Raw genomic sequence first — 19,309 nt, 5'->3', positions numbered from 1 at the left:
CAGCAGAGCTGTGTATCTCAGTCTTCTCCTTCTTTCCAGAGCAGGCAGACCTCCTCAGCAGCATCCACCATGTCATCGAGACTCAGCATGACAAACACTTACTCTTTGCGCTCCGCGGGAGGTAGAGGCCAGGGCCAAAGGATGTCTGCCGCCACTACAATAGGTGGTGCAGGTGGATGGGGAACAAGAATCTCGAGGGTCTCTAGTGGTAGCGGTCTTGGATTAGGTACCGCAGGTAGCAGTTATAGTTACAGTGTAGGAGGCTCAGGTGGAGGCTTTAGCGCAGGTGCTGGTGGAGGATTTAGTGGAGGCTTCGGAGGAGGTTCCGCTGACCTCCACGTTGGAGCCAATGAGAAGGCCACCATGCAGAACCTGAACGACCGTCTGGCCTCCTACCTGGAGAAGGTGCGCAGCCTTGAGAAGGCCAATGCTGAGCTGGAGCTCAAGATTCGGCAGTTCTTGGAAAGCAAGACCTCACCTTCTGCACGTGACTACTCAGCTTACTTCGCCACCATTGCTGACCTGCAAGGAAAGGTAAGTCATATAAGATATCAAAGTATGCAATGCAATGAATGCATGCACATGTAAAAAGTTGCACTGGAACCTAAATCATATGTAAGAATTTCTGTCTGTAGTTGGAGACTGATTGACGAATGTGTTGCAGTAATTATGTAATAAGAAACATTTCTCCATCACACAGATCAAGGATGCCTTTGCTGTTAATGCAGGCATCTATCTGGCCCAAGACAACGCAAAACTTGCTGCAGATGACTTCAGAACCAAGTAAGTATCAGGAGGAACGACAACTTTCAGAACTAAACACAACATGGAAGATGTATACGAAATGTAAGATGATGCAAATGTCTGATCCCTTCCACAGGTATGAGAACGAGCTTGCCATGCGTCAGTCAGTGGAGGCAGATATTGCAGACCTAAAGAGACTGCTAGATCAGCTCACACTTGCCAGATCAGACCTGGAGATGCAGATAGAAGGCCTCAAAGAAGAGCTGATCTTCCTCAAGAAGAACCACGAGGAGGTGGGCAGCAAACACTAAACAGTCATCAGATCAAATCTACATCACAATTCTTTTCCAGTCTTGAATGCAGAACAACTCAGCAGACTATAAACCTTCTCAAACAATCTTTTCAATAGGAAATGGCAGCTATGAGAAGCCAGATGAGTGGACAGATCAATGTGGAGGTCGACGCATCACCACAACAAGACCTGAACGCTGTTTTGGCTGAAGTCCGTGAACAGTATGAGGCTGTGGCCAACAAGAACCAGAAAGAAGTCCAAAACTGGTTTGATACAAAGGTAAGACTTGTTGAGTGCATGATTTAACCTTGTCTGCATAGGTGTTGTTTGAAGGTATGCTCTGACAAATGACATTTTCTCATGTCTCCTGCAGTCACAGGCGATAACCAAAGAGGTCGCAGAAAGCACGGAAAGTCTACAAACATCCAAATCAGAAATCACTGAAATCCGACGCACGTTGCAGGGCCTGGAAATTGAGCTACAGTCACAACTCAGCATGGTAAATGAATCACTCCTCCTTACTGTCGCATCTCATTTTCCCGTCATGCCTTCAGTTTATTCATTCGTTCTCCTCTGCATCTTTCTTCTCCTCGCAGAAAGCATCTCTGGAAGGTACATTAGCTGATACAGAAGCACGATATTCAATGCAGCTCCAAGCCCTCCAGATGCAGGTGAGCAGCCTGGAGGAACAGATAATGCAGCTGCGTGCCGACATAGAAAACCAGAGCCAAGAGTACAAGATGCTGCTGGACATCAAGACACGGCTGGAGATGGAGATCGCAGAATACAGGAGGCTGCTGGACGGAGAGGGCAGGTAAGGAAATGCAAGGAAAATAAGAATAGTACATAAACTATCACTGTAAACTGAAGCCTGGGAAAGATTTTAATGTAATCCCTGTACTTCTGTCTGCCCCCACAGTGTTGGTGGTTTGAGTTCCTCCACCACCTCCACCACCACCAAAAAGGTGATCGTGGTGACAGAGGAGCTGAAGGACGGCAAGGTGGTGTCCACCTCAACCGCCTCAACATAACCTGTCTCACAGAACAAACGCAACACACAGAGGCCACAAATTCACCATCTGAGCAACGACAACTTGCTTCAAAAAGTGCTTCAAAAATGTGAACACAATAAAAGCCTCTCTGTTTGCTGCCTACAGTGTTGTCCTGTTTGTGTCTACTTATTTCCAAATTATGTCACAAGATTGCAGTTTTGCTCATGAAACAAAAAAAGGTGAAATCCCATATTTCATCATCACAAACAAGCATTTGCCAAATTGCAGACATCATCACTCTGACATATGAGTATAAAACAGAATTGAATTACATCACAGTAGCTTGAAGCCGAGGTTACTTTTGCTCTCTTGACAATATGCGGTGAATATGAGGATGCTGACTGTGCTAAAAGAGTCACAATATTCTCCCCTCTGAAGAATTTCCACTGAGATGATAGTGAGCTCAGTATTTGCACTACAGTGGCCACATAACATCCAGCAGTACGATACTACAGCTTTAAAGCTGTTCAAAAGCAGCATGCACGCTCAGTAGGATGTTTCCACAGTAAATAGATCTTTAAAAACATTTGAAAACACCCCTGAGAGTTAGTTACATCATGTGCAGTAACATTAGACTCATTTTTGGCCTATACTTTACAATTTTGAGAATTAGATATAATAAAATCATCCATTCACAGAACCATTTGCTATGTATTTTTGGCTGTATTGACAGCTGCAAACAGGTGAATCATATGGAAGTGATGAAATCTTGAAATCCTAGCCTGAGTTGGCCTTAGTGGGAGTCTGATACTGGCAACGTAGCGTACACTCTTGCATTGTCTGCCAGTCATCCTAATCCCCCCAGCTTCATGCCTTGTTTAGCATCAAATTTCAGTTCTCATTCATTGCTTCCTCGTGGAGTTTTCCATGTAAATCTAACCTGCTGTTCTAATCTTTTATTTTTTTTCACATTCATAGATGTTCAGGTTTTCCAGCTGTTTTATAATACATGCTGGTAACAACATAATGGGAAAAAAGCATACATTACATCAAAAATCCGTAGCTCATACACTTTAAAAATATTTTATAAGACAGTTCCCAGTACCGATATGCACTTTTAGATGTTGTGATAGGTCTTATTTCTGCGATTAAAGCAGCATCAACCATTGTTTGGCCACTAGGGGGCAGAACATCTATATGTTTAAAGAAACGGATACCAGATCTGCTCTCAAAAAAACTTAAAAACTTGATGGTTTTAGAAACAGGGGCGGAAGGTAAAAGGTATTTTTCATGTTTTTGGGTTTTTTTTTTGGCTCTTTAACCCTTTAAGCTTCAGTCAATTCCAGCCGTTTTCAGTACAAAAAATCGCTAATATTCTATTTTTAAATAAAAAAATTCCGAAAAATACGGGGAATATTGGACGGGCATCGCGAGGTGCATTTCCTTGAAAATGACCGATTTGGGGATTTTATACCGACTTCAGGACATGTTTTGGACAAAATAGTTTACTGGCTTGTGTCATCTGGATGTAAAAGGTTGGATTATGGCCGTTTTTTTTGGAATCTTTTTTTTTGTGTGTAATAATGAACCCGGAAATGTGAGTCGCGCTGTGTGCGTTGAAGCCGTGTATAGAGAACGGATGGATGAATATTTGTTTTTGTCGGACAAATGTGTTTTTCTCACCCGCTGTAGTAATCGCATCTGAAAGTGGTTTATACCGGCGAATTCATGAGAATCTAAGCTTTCCATTGGCGTATAGTGTTTGTATAATCGTGTTTGCAGCCGTCGGACATTCTTGAAATTCCTATGCAAATTAGTAGGTGTACCGCCGGCAGTACACTGAAGCTTAAGGGGCTAACACCCATTTGCTTTTAACCCCCTCACATGCTATGTTGTTGTAAACTTACTCTTTCAAATAAATACTCGTCAAACCCTCTGGAAACCAGCATTTGGACTGTTTTTGTACTGTTCCTCACCTCCTTCAGACAGCCAGGACATAACAACGTTTTCTGGATATGATGTTTTAGAGTGACATGCTATGCTATGATGTCTTTAGAGTGAATTACTATACTATGACATTTATTGGACAACATGCTATATTGTGACGTTTTTAGAGCAATATGCTATACTAGGATGTTTTAAGAGCGGGATGCTAAACTATGACATTTTTAGAGCGACATACTATACTGTGATGTTCTTAGAGCGACATGCTATATTCTGACGTTTTTAGAGCGACATGCTATACTATGACGTTTTTTGAACGACCGGCTAAACTATAAAGTTTTTTGTCCAATTTCGGATGACATAGTCAACTATGACGTTTTTGTCCATTTTTGGACAAAAAATGACAACGTTTTTGGACGACAGGCTAAACTATGAAGTTATTGTCCATTTTCAGACAAAATATGATGTTATTGTCCATTTTCGGACAACAATTTTTTGTCCATTTTCGGACGACACACTAAACTATGATGGTTATTATTCATTTTTGGACGACACACCAAACTATGATGTTTTTTGTCCATTTTCGGACGACATACTAAACTATGATATTTTTGTGTATTTTCGGAAGACATACTAAACTATGACTTTTTTTGTCCATTTTTGGACAACATACTAAACTATGACGTTTTTGTCCATTTTCGGACGACATACTCAACTATGACGTTTTTTGTCCATTTTTGGATGACATACTAAACTATGATATTTTTGTGTATTTTCGGAAGACATACTAAACTATGACTTTTTTTGTCCATTTTCGGACAACATACTAAACTATGACGTTTTTGTCCATTTTCGGACGACATACTAAACTATGATATTTTTTGTGTATTTTCGGAAGACATACTAAACTATGACTTTTTTGTCCATTTTCGGACAACATACTAAACTATGACGTTTTTGTCCATTTTCGGACAACATACTCAACTATGACGGTTTTTGTCCATTTTCGGATGACATATTGAACTATGACAATTTTTGTGAATTTTTGAACAAAAAATGACAATTTTTGTTGATTTTCGGATGACATACTAAACTGTGACGTTACTTGTACGTTTTGGACGACATACTTGACTATGATGTTTTTTTGTCCATTTTCGGGCGATATACTTGACTATGACGTTTTTTGTCCATTTTCGGGCGACATACTAAAGTATGACTTTTTTTGTCCATTTTCGGACAACATACTAAACTATGATGTTTTTGTCGATTTTCGGACAAAAAATGACGTTTTTTTGTCTATTTTCGGATGATATACAAGCGATGATGTTTTTTATCCATTTTCGGATGACATACTAACCTATGATGTTTTTGTCCATTTTCCGACAAAGAATGACGTTTTTGTCCATTTTTGGATGATATACTAAACGATGATGGTTTTTTGTCCATTTTTGGACGACATACTCAATTATGACGTTTTTTTTTTTCCATTTTCGGACAACATACTCAATTATGACGTTTTTTGTCCATTTTCGGATGACATATTGAACTATGACAATTTATGTCCAATTTCAGATGACATACTAAACTATGACGTTTTTGTCCATTTTCGGACGGCATACTAAACTATGACGTTTTTGGTCCATTTTCGGACAACATACTAAACTATGACTTTTTTGTCCATTTTCGGACAAAAACTGACGTTTGTTGTCCATTTTTGGATGACATAGTAAACTATGATATTTTTTGTCCATTTTGAGAGCGACATGCTGTACTATGACATTTTTTGGATGACATGCTATATTATGATGGTTTTTGAACAACATGCTATACTTTGATGTTTTTAGAGCGACATGCTCTATTATGATGTTTTTTTGGATGGCATGCTATAATATGACATTTTTAAAGCGACATGCTATATACACACGTGGACAAAATTGTTGGTACCCCTCAGTTAAAGAAGGAAAAACCCACAATTCTCACTGAAATCACTTGAAACTCACAAAAGTAACAATAAATAAAAATTATTGAAAATTAAATAATCAAAATCAGCCATCACTTTTGAATTGTTGATTAACATAATTATTTAAAAAAACAAACTAATGAAATAGGGCTGGACAAAAATGATGGTACCCATAACTTAATATTTTGTTGCACAACCTTTTGAGGCAATCACTGCAATTAAACGATTTCTGTATTTGCCAATGAGCGTTCTGCAGCTGTCAACAGGTATTTTGGCCCACTCCTCATGAGCAAACAGCTCCAGTTGTCTCAGGTTTGATGGGTGTCTTCTCCAAATGGCATGTTTCAGCTCCTTCCACATATGTTCAATGGGATTCAGATCTGGGCTCATAGAAGGCCACTTTAGAATAGTCCAACGCTTTTCTCTCAGCCATTCTTGGGTGTTTTTGGCTGTGTGTTTTGGATCGTTGTCCTGTTGGAAGACCCATGACCTGCGACTGAGACCAAGCTTTCTGACACTAGGCAGCACATTTCTCTCCAGAATGCCTTGATAGTCTTCAGATTTCATCGTACCTTGCACACTTTCAAGACACCCTGTGCCAGATGCAGCAAAGCAGCCCCAAAACATTACTGAGCCTCCTCCATGTTTCACCGTAGGGACAGTGTTCTTTTCTTCGTATGCTTGCTTTTTGAGTCTATGAACATAGAGTTGATGTGCCTTACCAAAAAGCTCCAGTTTGGTCTCATCTGTCCAAAGGACATTCTCCCAGAAGCTTTGTGGCTTGTCAACATGCATTTTTGCAAATTCCAGTCTCGCTTTTTTATGAGTTTTTTTCAGCAGTGGTGTCCTCCTTGGTCGTCTCCCATGAAGTCCACTTTGGCTCAAACAACGACGAATGGTGCGATCTGACACTGACGTACCTTGGCCTTGGAGTTCACCTTTAATTTCTTTGGAGGTTGCTCTGGGCTCTTTGGATACAATTCGAACGATCCGTCTCTTCAATTTGTCATCAATTTTCCTCTTGCGGCCACGTCCAGGGAGGTTGGCTACTGTCCCGTGGGTCTTGAACTTCTGAATAATATGAGCCACTGTTGTCACAGGAACTTCAAGCTGTTTAGAGATGGTCTTATAGCCTTTACCTTTAAGATGTTTGTCTATCATTTTTTTTCGGATGTCCTGGGACAATTCTCTCCTTCGCTTTCTGTTGTCCATGTTCAGTGTGGTACACACCTTTTCACCAAACAGCAGGGTGACTACTTGTCTCCCTTTAAATAGGCAGACTGACTGATTATGAGTTTGGAAACACCTGTGATGTCAATTAAATGACACACCTGAGTTAATCATGTCACTCTGGTCAAATAGTTTTCAATCTTTTATAGAGGTACCATCATTTTTGTCCAGGCCTGTTTCATTAGTTTGTTTTTTTTAAATAATTATGTTAATCAACAATTCAAAAGTAATGGCTGTTTTTGATTATTTAATTTTCAATAAATTTTTATTTATTGTTACTTTTGTGAGTTTCAAGTGATTTCAGTGAGAATTGTGGGTTTTTCCTTCTTTAACTGAGGGGTACCAACAATTTTGTCCACGTGTGTATAATGACGTTTTTAGAGTGACATGCTATATTATGATGTTTTCAAAGCGACATGCTATAATATGACGTTAAAGCGACATGCTATGACGTATTTAGATCGACATGCTATACTATGATGTTTTTTTGGATGACATGCTGTACTATGACGTTTTTAGAGCGACATGCAATACTGTGACGTTTTTAGTGACATGCTATTAGGGCTGGACCAGAATATTTGAATATTCGGTCGTGACGGTGGTATCCGGATATTAATTTTGAGATCTGAATTCATTTATATATCATATTGATGTTTAAATAACGGGAACTGCAGCCCACTTTCAGTCAAGGTAGCCAAATTACGGATAAACAACGTTTCCAGGTTTCTCTGACAAAATAAAAGCCGTGATTTGTTTTACGAAAAAATTGCATGATTTCAAAAATGTGACTTTGAAAATGTAAATCAAACTGTAATAAGAGTTAGCTAGCAGCTCCACTTGCTCTGAATATTTTTGTCCTCGTCTTTGTCAAGCCCAAACGAAAAATTAATCCATATTCTGGCTACATTACCGACAACAGCATCCATGGAGCGACTAGAAGTTAGCCGACCTAGCGGAAGTGCTAATGAGGTCTGCTCTGGCACGGATTACTACTGTCACACATGTAGCTTTTAAAATAAATCCTGTCCAAGACACAAGGCTGTAGCTCTGTTTTAGTGTGAGGTCTCATGTTTCTCTGTGTATGTGTCTGACTTCCTCTAATAAAATCCTCTGTTTACTGGGAGATGCAGCCATAGATATCTATCTATCTACTGATTTACAGTGCCTAACATAAGTATTCACCCCCTTTGATGTTTTACCCTTTTATTGCTTTTATAAATCAATCATGGTCAATAAAATTTAGCTTTTTTAACAAAAAAATATTGGAAAAAACTCTTTAATGTCAAAGTAAAAACAGATTTCTATAAAGTAATGTTAATGAAAGAAAATTATATAAATAAAAATGATTGTTTGCATAATTATTCACCCCCTTCAAGTCAGTATTTAGTAAATGCACCTTTGACTGCAATCACAGCACTAACCTGGCACCAAAACAATGAGTCGGTTACCATCCCACTCTCCGGACTTTATTTTCCCAGTTTCCTTCTTTCAGGATCACTGGGAAACCTAAACATGTGGAATCCCTTCTCTGACCGATTTGTGCACCCAAAGGCACAACGGCCCATCATTTTTCAGGGAATTTAGGAAGCGTTGGAAGACCTGGAATTATTCTCTGCGGTGTAAACAACGTTAACAGGAAAACCCGGCATTCATGAATAGGAAACAAAATGGCACCCATAGATCACGTGACCAAAATTTTTTGGACCCCTCGGCTGAATCCCAAACCGCCCCCTACACACAATCCCTACACACTACCCCTCCGTTTGCGCGTTCCCGCGGAGGGTCCTCCATATTAAGGGCCGTCCCAAACCGCGTAGTGCGGAGGGGGAGTGGACTGTTCAGCCCTTAAATAGCGAGTCTGCATCGATGCTCACTCTGGACAACTTTTTCAGGAAGTGCAACGTCGAAATGGAGGAGGAAACAACATATCGATGTAAGTTCCACATGCGTCCTTTATTTCTCCCACGCATTTTTCACACTGACAGAACATCACAAAAAGAGTGGTGTAAAAAGATAAATCAAAAGAAAAAATCATCTTCTCTGCTAACGTTTGATTTAATTGTGCACCCCCTAACACCTTAAAATTTGAACACAACTGACAGAATTCATTTATTCATTCATTCATTTGTTGGATTTGAAATGCCAGATAACAGGATTGGAAAACATGTGAGTGAAAAAAAAAGTGGGATGCTTTCGTCTTCTGGAAGCAGCAGCAATCCTTGTTAGTTGCAACCTGTGCCACAGCGCTACAGCCATACACAGTAGGCGTTTTTGTGTTACCATGGCAATGACGTCTTCCGTTTTCGGGTGAGGCGACCGGGCGTCCCATTCCTGACGATCGTATTTATACCCTCCCCCTTCAATAATAGGTGCCCTCCACAGCTGCGAGTGTGACTTCTTTTGGAGTGACACTCGGTAGTGGAGGGGGAGTGTGTAGGGGGCGGTTTGGGATTCAGCCCTCATGTTGCCACTCTGTTATACAGGCACTCTAATCAATCTCATGCAGCTATTAGCAACCCCTGCTGGTCAAAATGCTATATACTGTAATATTAAAACATCAGTATTGGTTATTTTTTTATCTTTTCAAAGCGAAGGGGATAATTTGTAGCTCTGAAGCGCCTTCATTTAAAAAGATGCTTGTGCAATTATGTGAAACCTATCAGATTAAAAAATTTAAATTCCAGTCTGTCTAAGTAATGTTATTGTCATGATAAAAGTATTAAATACTAATGTGACTTGCATGTGTATTTTCTTTGGGGTTTTGATGGTTCACTTTGTTGTTGTCCATAATCCTACACCACTGACATGAAAGCACCCAAACAAGCAAATTTTCAAACCCATTTGAACTTAGACCTTGTAGATCTCAGTGAAGATTCAGCAACTTGACTGATTTTTTTTTCCTGACCCTTATATTTGTTTCGAACCAAAAAAAATATTTAAATGGAACAGGAGGAGGGAGGCCCAGGTTCATGCAAGCTTAACTCCTGCAACTCCAAGTTATTTTTTTTTAAACTTTATTTTTCTTATATTTTGGTACAAACATAGTTAAACATACACAACACAAACAAAAAGGTCAGGCAGGGAGTCACAACTTAGATAGGAAAAAAATAAGATAAATACATACAGTCGTCCTCATTTGTCTATCAATATGCACATTCACACAGTAAAGATGTGTCTTTGTATACACCTGCTTAGGCGAGTTAAAGCAGATAGTTTTTGAAGTTACCGGGCTGAGAAGAGAGTCCATTTTTCCCAATATCCTTCCCCTATGTTTTTTTGCTGCCTCAGATTATAAGTGATCTGCTCCATATGATGTAACTGATTCACAATATTTATAAAGGTGTCCACAGACAAGCCGTGTTCTTGAAGCCACCATCTTGTGATAGCTTTCTTGCTGGCATCCATGGAGATCTTCAGTAGATATGTGTCACTCTTCTTTAGATGCACTGGGGGAAGTCCAAGGTATAGTATGGGGAAAGACATATTAACCTCAAAGCCAAGTGCTTTGGAGATTGTTTTGGACACTTCCTCCCAAAATAATTTGATGAGAAGACAAGACCTGAAAATATGGGCGTGTTCCACCATTATTCGACCGCACCTCATTTGTCTAGATTTTTGTTTTGGGGTTATGAAAAAATGAGTAATGTTTTTCCAACAGCAGTCTCTCCAAGTTAGTGAGTTTGTGAAGGAGACTTGTGTTTCCCATTTTGTGTTCCACATTTCCTCCGTTATCTCTATTTTCATCTCTTTCTATCACTTTTGTTTTATGTAAATTGTTGAATGTTTGTTCAGATGCCTGAATATATCTTGCTTATAATGCCCTTGTTATTCCCTGATTTATAAGCATTAGTAAAAATTCTAGTGAGTGCTGATGGCTCGGTTGGGCTTGTTCCTTTTATCTCTTTCCAGAAGTAACTGCGGAGCTGGAGATCGCGGTAGAAATATGTTCTGTCCAGATTATATGTATGACGTAGATGTATTTTGCACATAGCTGTAATGCCAAGCTGAGACCATCTCTTGTATCTGGAGTCGTTATTTCTGTGTCTAAGTTCATTATGGTTTTTAAAAATCCACTATATTCCACTGTAATTTTTGCCTATTGGACAGAACGACTTATCATTTGTTAAAGTTTTTAGATAGAAGTGTGTCTTATTCAGATACGAAGATTATTCATTTCAAATTTAGATGTTTTCTTGGTTGGGAATTTACCAAAAATAACCAAAGGTTTAAGGGTTAATTGATCTTCAGCTCTATTCAAGCAAAGCTTTTTCTTGCACCAGCTGCTGAGAAAAATGTCTGGATCTTTAGCTGCTCAGTATTTGATGTTCTGTAACAACTAAACATTAATTTTATATTTCTACTGTACTTTACTCTCAGTAAATTTGTCTATCTATCCTGCAGTGGGCTTGATAGTTATAGCTTGTAGCTTATTAGCTATAATAAAATCTTTGTTCTTGCACTTTCGTGACTTTTGCACTCCTCTGTTTTTTGTTCCTAAGAGCCCTGTAACAGTAAATTTCTCCTTTGTGAGATCAATAAAGTCTATCTTATCTTAATATGATACAAAAAACGCTTAAAATACAAAATATTTCTCCATGTGTTTGTACCTGAAACTCTTTAGTCACAAAATGAATATGAAAAACAAATACTAATTCATGCAACTAAATATATTTTGTCCGATACAGTATTAGTACAGTAGAAAAAAAACTTGATGTGTGATCAGTTAGAAATAATAATAGTGAAAGGAGGGGGGGGGTAATCTGTTCATCTCAGAATCACAAACAAGCTGCACAAGAGATTTCAGTTGAACTGCATGATCTTTATTGGTTTTTGCTCCCAATTTTTCACTCAATCTCATCCACGTCCACATCAACAGTCTTGCTGCTCTGAACCACTTTTCCATCCACAACTGTCTCCACCAATGTGATGACCTTTGTGACCACTGAGGAAAAGAAAAGAAACAACATTCAGGACTTTTTCAAAAACTACAGCATCATTTTTACTGATAAAATAGGAACATATAAATAAGAAACTTTGCTTACCTTGTTTTGAGCTGGTAACGGAGGGAAGAAGAAAGAACAAATCATTAGTCTCGATCACTTGAATATATTCATTTTTCCTCTGCAATTGCTGACTCAATATTTCCTCATCTTTTCCATTTGTTCTCCCATTAGTGTTTCTCTCACCTCTCATCCTCTCCATCCAGCAGCCTCCTGTACTCTGCGATCTCCAGCTCCAGCCGGGTCTTGAGGTCCAGCAGTATGTCGTACTCCTGCTTGTTGCTGGCGATGTTGGCGTGAATCTGGGACAACTGAGCCTCCAGGCTTGTCACCGTGTTCTGGAGGTTTGCAAGCTGTGCAGCGTAACGTGCCTGAGTCTCTGCCAGGGTTCCCTCCAGAGACGCTTTCTGTTTGAAGAAGTTTTCAGGTGATTAGACATTTTTTAAAAAAAACAAACATTACAAAAATCAGTTAAAAGGCCTGCAGGTGAAAGTGGATAACTAGAACTTGGGCAATACTTTTATTTGCTTTCCTGCCAGGTGTAAGATTCTTAAAAAACACTTGTATATGCTAATAGCTAGGGAGCAGCAACTTAGCTTAGCTTAGCATAAAAACTTAAATAAACTAGCGTGGAACAGATAAAAGGTAATAAAATCCATCCGCAGGCACTTTAAAAAGCTAAACAATTCACACACTACAACTTGTGTGTTCAGTCTGTATTTAAAACTAATCCCCTTAATGCTGCAACATTTCATGCACCAAACTCTTTCTTTTGCCGCCACCATGTGGTGCCATTGTCTTTATTCTAACTGCTAAGATCAGCTAACAGGCTTCCTTGGAAAATCTATGAGTAATATCAATCTTATAACTCTTGGAAACAATTTCTTATAAACTAGAGCTTAGGAAAAGTCTTGAAAATATGCCATCACAGCTAGAGTAAATATTTGTGATTATTGATATTTGCTGCCATACCATGCTCAGGTGCGACTGCAGTTCAATCTGAAGCCTCTGGAGGGTGCTCTTCAGTTCCTTGATCTCTGTGTGGGATGTCACCAGGATCTCTGTGTTTGTGAGCACTTCCTGCTCCATTGCTGCAATCTGAGCAGGAACACAACATGTTGAAGCTCCTGTTCACTTTTCAAAAATCATTTGAGTGAGTGTCAGCTCCATCCCTCACCTTATTCTGATACCACGACTCAAGTTCCTTGCGGTTCTTGGAGATCACACTCTCATAGTGATCCCTGATCTCTGTCATGACCTGGTTCAGGTCTGTAGATGGGCAGGCGTCCACGGCCACGTTCACCTGGCCGCCCATCTGACTCCTCAGCAGAGCCATCTCCTGCAGGGGTCAAAGGGCATTGTATCAGTCCTCCTCAAAATTACATGTTTTATTCATCATAAGGAAATTAAATGTTGGTGTATTGTGTGCAAGTTGCAGGTTATTTGATCAGTGTGTGCTGGGTGGGGGTGTTGGGCAACAATGAGCTAATAGAGGGAAAGAAGAATACATGGAAGTGTGCAGAGCAGGGGAAGGTCAGCCCAGGGAAAAGGAGAAGAAGGCTGAACTGTTTTAAAAAAGTCTGTCATTTCCTCAGTGTTATCAGTGTCAGGCAGAGGTCATGTGTTTGAAATATGACCAGTTTTGGCCACAATAGATGGCAAATAGTGGAAGTTTTGTCTGACAGTGAAAAGATGGATGATGTTGAACACTGTTTCACTGAGTGTAATTGCATTCTTTGAGGTCATGTGGATACACAGAGCAGCTGCTGGCATGTGTGCAGGAATGTATCAGATGTAAATTCATTAGTTTTGCTTCTTGTAAAACTGTCATCAGCAAACATGGGGCTGGTTAAAACTGGTGCACTGCCACAGGCTCGGCATTATCTTCTATACTCTCACCTCCTCGTGGTTCCTCTTGAGCATGATGAGCTCATCCTTCAGGGACTCGTACTGACTCTCCAGGTCCATCCTGGCCAGGTTGATCTCATCCAACAACCTCCTCAGTCCGGCAATGTCGGCCTCCACAGCCAGCCTCATGGCCAGCTCGTTCTCATACCTGAGGGGGCGACACACACAATGACAGGTCAGATCAGTGTCAGTCAGTAGTTGCGATCAGAAGTTGTCACTTAGACATGAGTTCAAGGTTTGACGTGAAGTGTCGCTTGTGCTCCAGGGAAAGAAAGGCAGGGAGAATGCACTCACTTCACTTTGAAATCATCAGCAGCCAGTTTTGCGTTGTCAATGTCCAGGACTGTCTTGGCGTTGCGCCTGGAGGCGATACGGATCTGACAAGGCAAAAAAAAGTCAGAAAGTGTTAAGACAAGCACATGTTTTTCACACTATTACTGAGTACTATATATATTAATTTTATAGACTTAAACAAACCATGTTTTGGAAATTTTTGGTTACTAAAACAGATGCTTCAAAGTTAACTTGTAAAGATGGAATGCAACTGTTGACATATTGCATTACAAAGTCAACATTTATATGCTTAAATTAAGAAAACTGTACATGCAGTCTGTGCAAAACTGTAAAATATAGTTCAATTGATACATCAGTTTAGCTTCACTAAACACTTGCTCTGTAACCTTGTGTAATTATCACTGTGACATCTCATCTTGGAATGAATCTAGTATGACAGTTATGAAAGCCGCATCTGCACTTCCTCCATGGCCTACTTCGAACCTTTGACAATGATGGTTTTACAGGCTTTCAAAATGAAACAGTTGTATCCCCACATACAGTACGTATCAACATATATACTCTAACAGTGAAACATCAGAAGGTTGAGCAGAGAAAAAAAACGCTGAGACACACCCATATCTGCCCCCTTCCTCTTACCTTGTCCTGCAGGTCTTCGATGGTGACGAAGTAGCTGCTGTAGTCATGAGAGATCACAGTTCTGCTCGCATACCAATCTCTGATCTGCTTGTCCAGGCGGTCGTTCTCCTTCTCCAGGGTGCGTACCTTCTCCAGGTAGGAGGCCAGCCGGTCGTTCAGGTTCTGCATGGTGGCCTTCTCGTTGGCCCCAACGTGGAGGTCGAGCCCATCGGCGAGGTTGAAACCTCCAGGAGCTGGGACATAGCACTGGGAAGTGGAGATCCGGGTGCCATAACCTCCTGCTCCACCGTAGACGCTCATGGTCTTTTGGCCGAAGGATCTGGTGCTAAATGACATGTTGGAGGGTAGGACCAGGTAGGATCACAGGAGTTGATCTGCAGTTGAGAGCATCACTTCGGTCTCCTTGGTTATATAGCCGCCACGCACAGCCAAGTGGGAGGAGTGTGGAGGGTTAGATGAAAGGGAGGAATGTGGCTGATAGTTTACCCCCCTACTCCTCTATGCAATCTCTCCATCAGGGGTTTCTCCACCTCTTTTCAGGTCAAACTTGTGATTCCACATTTTATTGTTTCACGGCGAAGGGGCGTTCATTCTTTGAATACTCTGTAGTCTTAACCTGTTTGCCTGCTTGTTTGGTTTCCTGAAAGCAAGTTTAGAGGCTCAGACATAAATTTTCAAATCATGTGTTCTTGTAGAAGAAACTGCTGTGTGTAGCTGTTTTGTAAAATATTCACTGTAATTGCCTAACTGCTCACAGCAGTGACAGAAATGACACATACCAGTGACAATTTCACCTCAGTGAAACCTGGGACTAAAGGCAGAGGGCAAGGCAGTTAAAGCTATTTTCATCACTTGAGCTTCATAGCAACATGCTAAAGACTGTGTTAATTAAGATTTTTACATTCTAATTATATTACTTTATGAATAAATGTTTATACTAATTAATACTTTGAAATGCTCATATAACAGGAGGGGCTGAGCACATGAAACTAACTGCAAATGAAAAGTAAAATCTTAATGTTTCCAATACTTTTTAAAACTCTTTTGTGTAAATTAATCAGATTTCCATCAGGCATAGAAGTAGTTTGTTTTCGTGCTAATTAGCAAAAGTTATCAAACTAACATGCTGAGCTTAAGACAAGGTTCGAGGTTCTAGTTAGATTTTAGTGACATTTCGGGCAAAAAAATCAATTTCTGTTTCATGGACTCAAAATATATCAGTCTAGGGTCAAATTTTCTCAGGAATCTGAAAATGGAATCATTTATGCTAAATCTTTTATGATTTCCACAATACCAGATGCACCACTCACACCCTCATTGCATTTTGTTATTCCTCGCTGAAAGGCGCATTTAACAATTGATCCAATACTGTTTGAAATGTTTTTCCTTTCATTGGCCTCAAAGTACTCATATGAAACTATACTCATATGAAAGCATTTCCTTAGTTGTTCTGGCTGGATATATTGACTTTATCATTGAATAAGTTCGTGAATACATGCAAAATTGGCAGACGTTTTCGAAAACAAATATGAAAACTTGGCCGTAAAAAAAACTTGATCTCAACTTATTAAAGTTGTTAGGCTAAAACAATATAAACTGCTTATAGCCCATATATATGGGTATAAGTGATTCAATTTTGGTTGCTATACATTGACAATTGAGTGAATGCAAGTTTTTTTTTTTTTTACAACAGCATGTATATTTTTCACAAACTGAAAATTGATGGGGGTAGGGTTAGTAAAAGTTATGATTTTACTTAACTAATGTTGTAATACACTTATGTGTTGGGTACTGCTTTATTCCCAACTAAATTACAAAGAGACTGATGTATAGTACATGCAGATTTACAATGAAATCAACTCTATAGGGTGAATCAAAAGCCAAATTCTTACCTAGAGTCTCAAAATTTCAAACAAAATTGTCACCGGACATCTTCGCAAGAACTCGCTGGTATGACATCATTTCTAGTTGCAACCACTGAAACTGATACTCATTCAAAAGAACACAACATTGAGCCTTATTCTAAGGTTAATAGTAAGCAAGTAACCAATAATTTGCAAGCAGCAACAGGATTAATGTGTGTATTCAAATTATTTTGTCACCAAAATATGGTCATTTTCACCTACTTTTCAGCAAACATCAAGCAAAAGGTCACTGAAGGGCTAGTGATACACAATTTTTGGTGCTATATTCTAAAACTACACTATTTTTTCTATTAAAAAAAAAACACAAGACATTGCATGTAAGGTACCCATTTATTCCACAGTATTTTTTTCACACTGATGTCACAAAAACCTAACTCAAACTTTCAACCTTGTCTTAAACAGTAAACATAGAAAAAGTTTATGCTTTCTACATCTGTATGCACAAACCAATCTTGACCTTGAAAATGGCTGAGAGAAGCAGCTCTATTCATGTCTGTGATTATTCCAAAGCTGTGTCGAGCACAGTGGACAGATATAGCACAGGATTTCCGGAGAATTTAAGACTTCCCAATGTGCTTAGGCACCGCTGATGGACGATGACAATGTGAATGACTGAAAAGACACTCTTTCTCTCATAGCGAGCATTAGGTTTGCAAATATCTCAAATATGAGCACAACATCTGCAACGGACTTGGTTTGATGATAAACATGCTAATAATCAACATGTTAGCGTTATCATTGTGAGCATGTTAGCTTGCTAATGTTAGCATTTAGTTCAAGGTCTTACAAAAACACACAATTGACTAAACTAACTTTTCTACCAACGCATACATTACATTCTTATGTAGCCTTGTTAGTAGAGATGAATTTAAGGGCCAGTTCATGCTTTCTGCATTTTGTGATGTGGTCATACAGTAGGCCTATGTTCATTTGATTTATTTATGAACTATTATATGATTATCTGATACAAGTCATGCAACAAAGATTTGAAAATGTGCTTTTATATTTTATTTTCTGAACCTTGGATTTCGTCTATGCAGATATGTAATTATCATCGTGGTGTCCTCATAACACATCCTCATACCAGTGAAATAACACAGAAGTATTTTTTCCTGTGGTTATCTCTTTGAACAACATAGTCAGACTGCCCCAGCTGCCGTCCTCTGTCATCATTTCACAGTTTCTTCTTTCAGCAGCCATGTTGATAAGCAGGGTGAAGCCTGAAACTGGGATGATTGATGGTTGATTTGCATCTCAAGAATGCCAGTCAGTCTGCATCTTTAAACATAGGGGGAGAAATAACATAGTAGGCACATGTCACAAGTAAGTCTGACAAATAAGATCATTTATGGTGGATGATTCCTATTAATGTACTCAATTGATATATCAACTCTTAAACTATGTTGTTTTTACTGAGGACAAAAAAAAAAGAATTTTAATGACAGAAAGTTCTTGGCTTTCTTTTGTCCACACAAAAAATTTGAGCGATTGTGGCAGATAAAGCAGAAGAGATTGAGGAAGAAAGCAGCAGTATTACTTAGACGTGTGATTTCCCTGCTTGACATGTCAGCATGTGTGCTGTGAAAAAGATTAGCTGCACTTATCTTGTATTATCAGCTATGTATCGCCCGAGGTCAATGCTACTCCTTTCCTACTTCTAGGTTTATAGTATTGAAGGCTGAATCTGGTTTCACATTTCCAACATTACTTTAATCTTAAGGTTTTCTGTGCATTAGGTTAATTCTGTTTTTTTATTCATATTTTAGTAAAGTTTTGCTTCACTGTTTTTTTCTTTAAAGCATTGTGGATTTCCCAGCCCTCCAGGGATGGAGCAAGCTGATGGTGACGATTGGCTCGTAAAACAACTTTCTCATTTCCACCATAATCCTTTTAAACATTTTTCAGAGGCCATTGTAGAAAAGATCTTTTGTTTTGTGTCTTGAGGAAAAATTTTTGCTTTGGCTGTTTTTTTTTTAACACCGACACCCTTCAGAGTCACTGCAGCTTGTAACGTTTTGATAATTGATGCAGTTTGCGCATGACAGAAGTATGCCAGGTGTATTAACACACCTTTATTTACTCATGTGTGAATGGTGTAATGTTTTATGTAATGATATTTCATGAAATTAACTGTAATTTTTGTGTTGCACTGTGAACAGAACTCAGCTGAACTTTTAATCCGATGACATCATGGAAAATTCAAAATGCAGTGATGTTCAAAGAAAGCGCATCACCCCTTCAATTTGTACTTGTTGTTAGAATAACCTAAATATATGGTTGTATTTCTTCTAAAACATAAGATAAAACTGACACGCATAGGTGATGATGTAATATTGCATCAGCTATTAGTTTCAGCTAATAGCTAATAGCAGTCACTTCTT

At 39.2% G+C, this 19,309-nt stretch overlaps 2 protein-coding genes across 2 annotated transcripts; one reads left to right on the top strand and one right to left on the bottom strand.

Moving 5' to 3' along the window:
* Nucleotides 1–2,190, top strand: LOC110960367 (keratin, type I cytoskeletal 13-like). The gene is made up of 7 exons (XM_022207588.2): nucleotides 1–534; nucleotides 701–783; nucleotides 881–1,037; nucleotides 1,154–1,315; nucleotides 1,410–1,535; nucleotides 1,633–1,850; nucleotides 1,956–2,190. The coding sequence occupies exons 1-7, from the start codon at nucleotides 70–72 to the stop codon at nucleotides 2,065–2,067; spliced, it is 1,323 nt and encodes a 440-aa protein (XP_022063280.1). The 5' UTR covers nucleotides 1–69; the 3' UTR covers nucleotides 2,068–2,190.
* A 9,776-nt stretch (nucleotides 2,191–11,966) lies between these two features.
* krt98 (keratin 98) lies at nucleotides 11,967–15,895 on the bottom strand. The gene is made up of 8 exons (XM_022207574.2): nucleotides 15,004–15,895; nucleotides 14,365–14,447; nucleotides 14,062–14,218; nucleotides 13,340–13,501; nucleotides 13,135–13,260; nucleotides 12,349–12,569; nucleotides 12,205–12,215; nucleotides 11,967–12,104 (listed from the first exon to the last, which is right to left on the bottom strand). Exons 1-8 carry the CDS (start codon nucleotides 15,337–15,339, stop codon nucleotides 12,007–12,009), a joined length of 1,194 nt encoding a protein of 397 aa, XP_022063266.1. The 5' UTR covers nucleotides 15,340–15,895; the 3' UTR covers nucleotides 11,967–12,006.
* Between the last annotated feature and the right edge of the window lie 3,414 nt (nucleotides 15,896–19,309).

The sequence above is a fragment of the Acanthochromis polyacanthus genome, chromosome 3 (genome assembly GCF_021347895.1).
Source record: "Acanthochromis polyacanthus isolate Apoly-LR-REF ecotype Palm Island chromosome 3, KAUST_Apoly_ChrSc, whole genome shotgun sequence".
Taxonomy (NCBI): Eukaryota; Metazoa; Chordata; class Actinopteri; family Pomacentridae; genus Acanthochromis; species Acanthochromis polyacanthus.
This window is presented reverse-complemented; position numbering and strand designations above follow the sequence as displayed.

What these genes read in the sequence shown, in the direction of transcription:
- krt98 (XM_022207574.2), bottom strand. Translation starts at nt 15,339, where the DNA reads ATGTCATTTAGCACCAGATCCTTCGGCCAAAAGACCATGAGCGTCTAC. An exon ending in TCGAAGACCTGCAGGACAAG is followed by an intron (nt 14,448 to 15,003) that starts GTAAGAGGAAGG and finishes TTGCCTTGTCAG; the next exon opens with ATCCGTATCGCCTCCAGGCG. An exon ending in TCAAGAGGAACCACGAGGAG is followed by an intron (nt 13,502 to 14,061) that starts GTGAGAGTATAG and finishes TGACCCCTGCAG; the next exon opens with GAGATGGCTCTGCTGAGGAG.
- LOC110960367 (XM_022207588.2), top strand. Translation starts at nt 70, where the DNA reads ATGTCATCGAGACTCAGCATGACAAACACTTACTCTTTGCGCTCCGCG. An exon ending in GCAGATGACTTCAGAACCAA is followed by an intron (nt 784 to 880) that starts GTAAGTATCAGG and finishes TCCCTTCCACAG; the next exon opens with GTATGAGAACGAGCTTGCCA. An exon ending in AAAACTGGTTTGATACAAAG is followed by an intron (nt 1,316 to 1,409) that starts GTAAGACTTGTT and finishes TGTCTCCTGCAG; the next exon opens with TCACAGGCGATAACCAAAGA.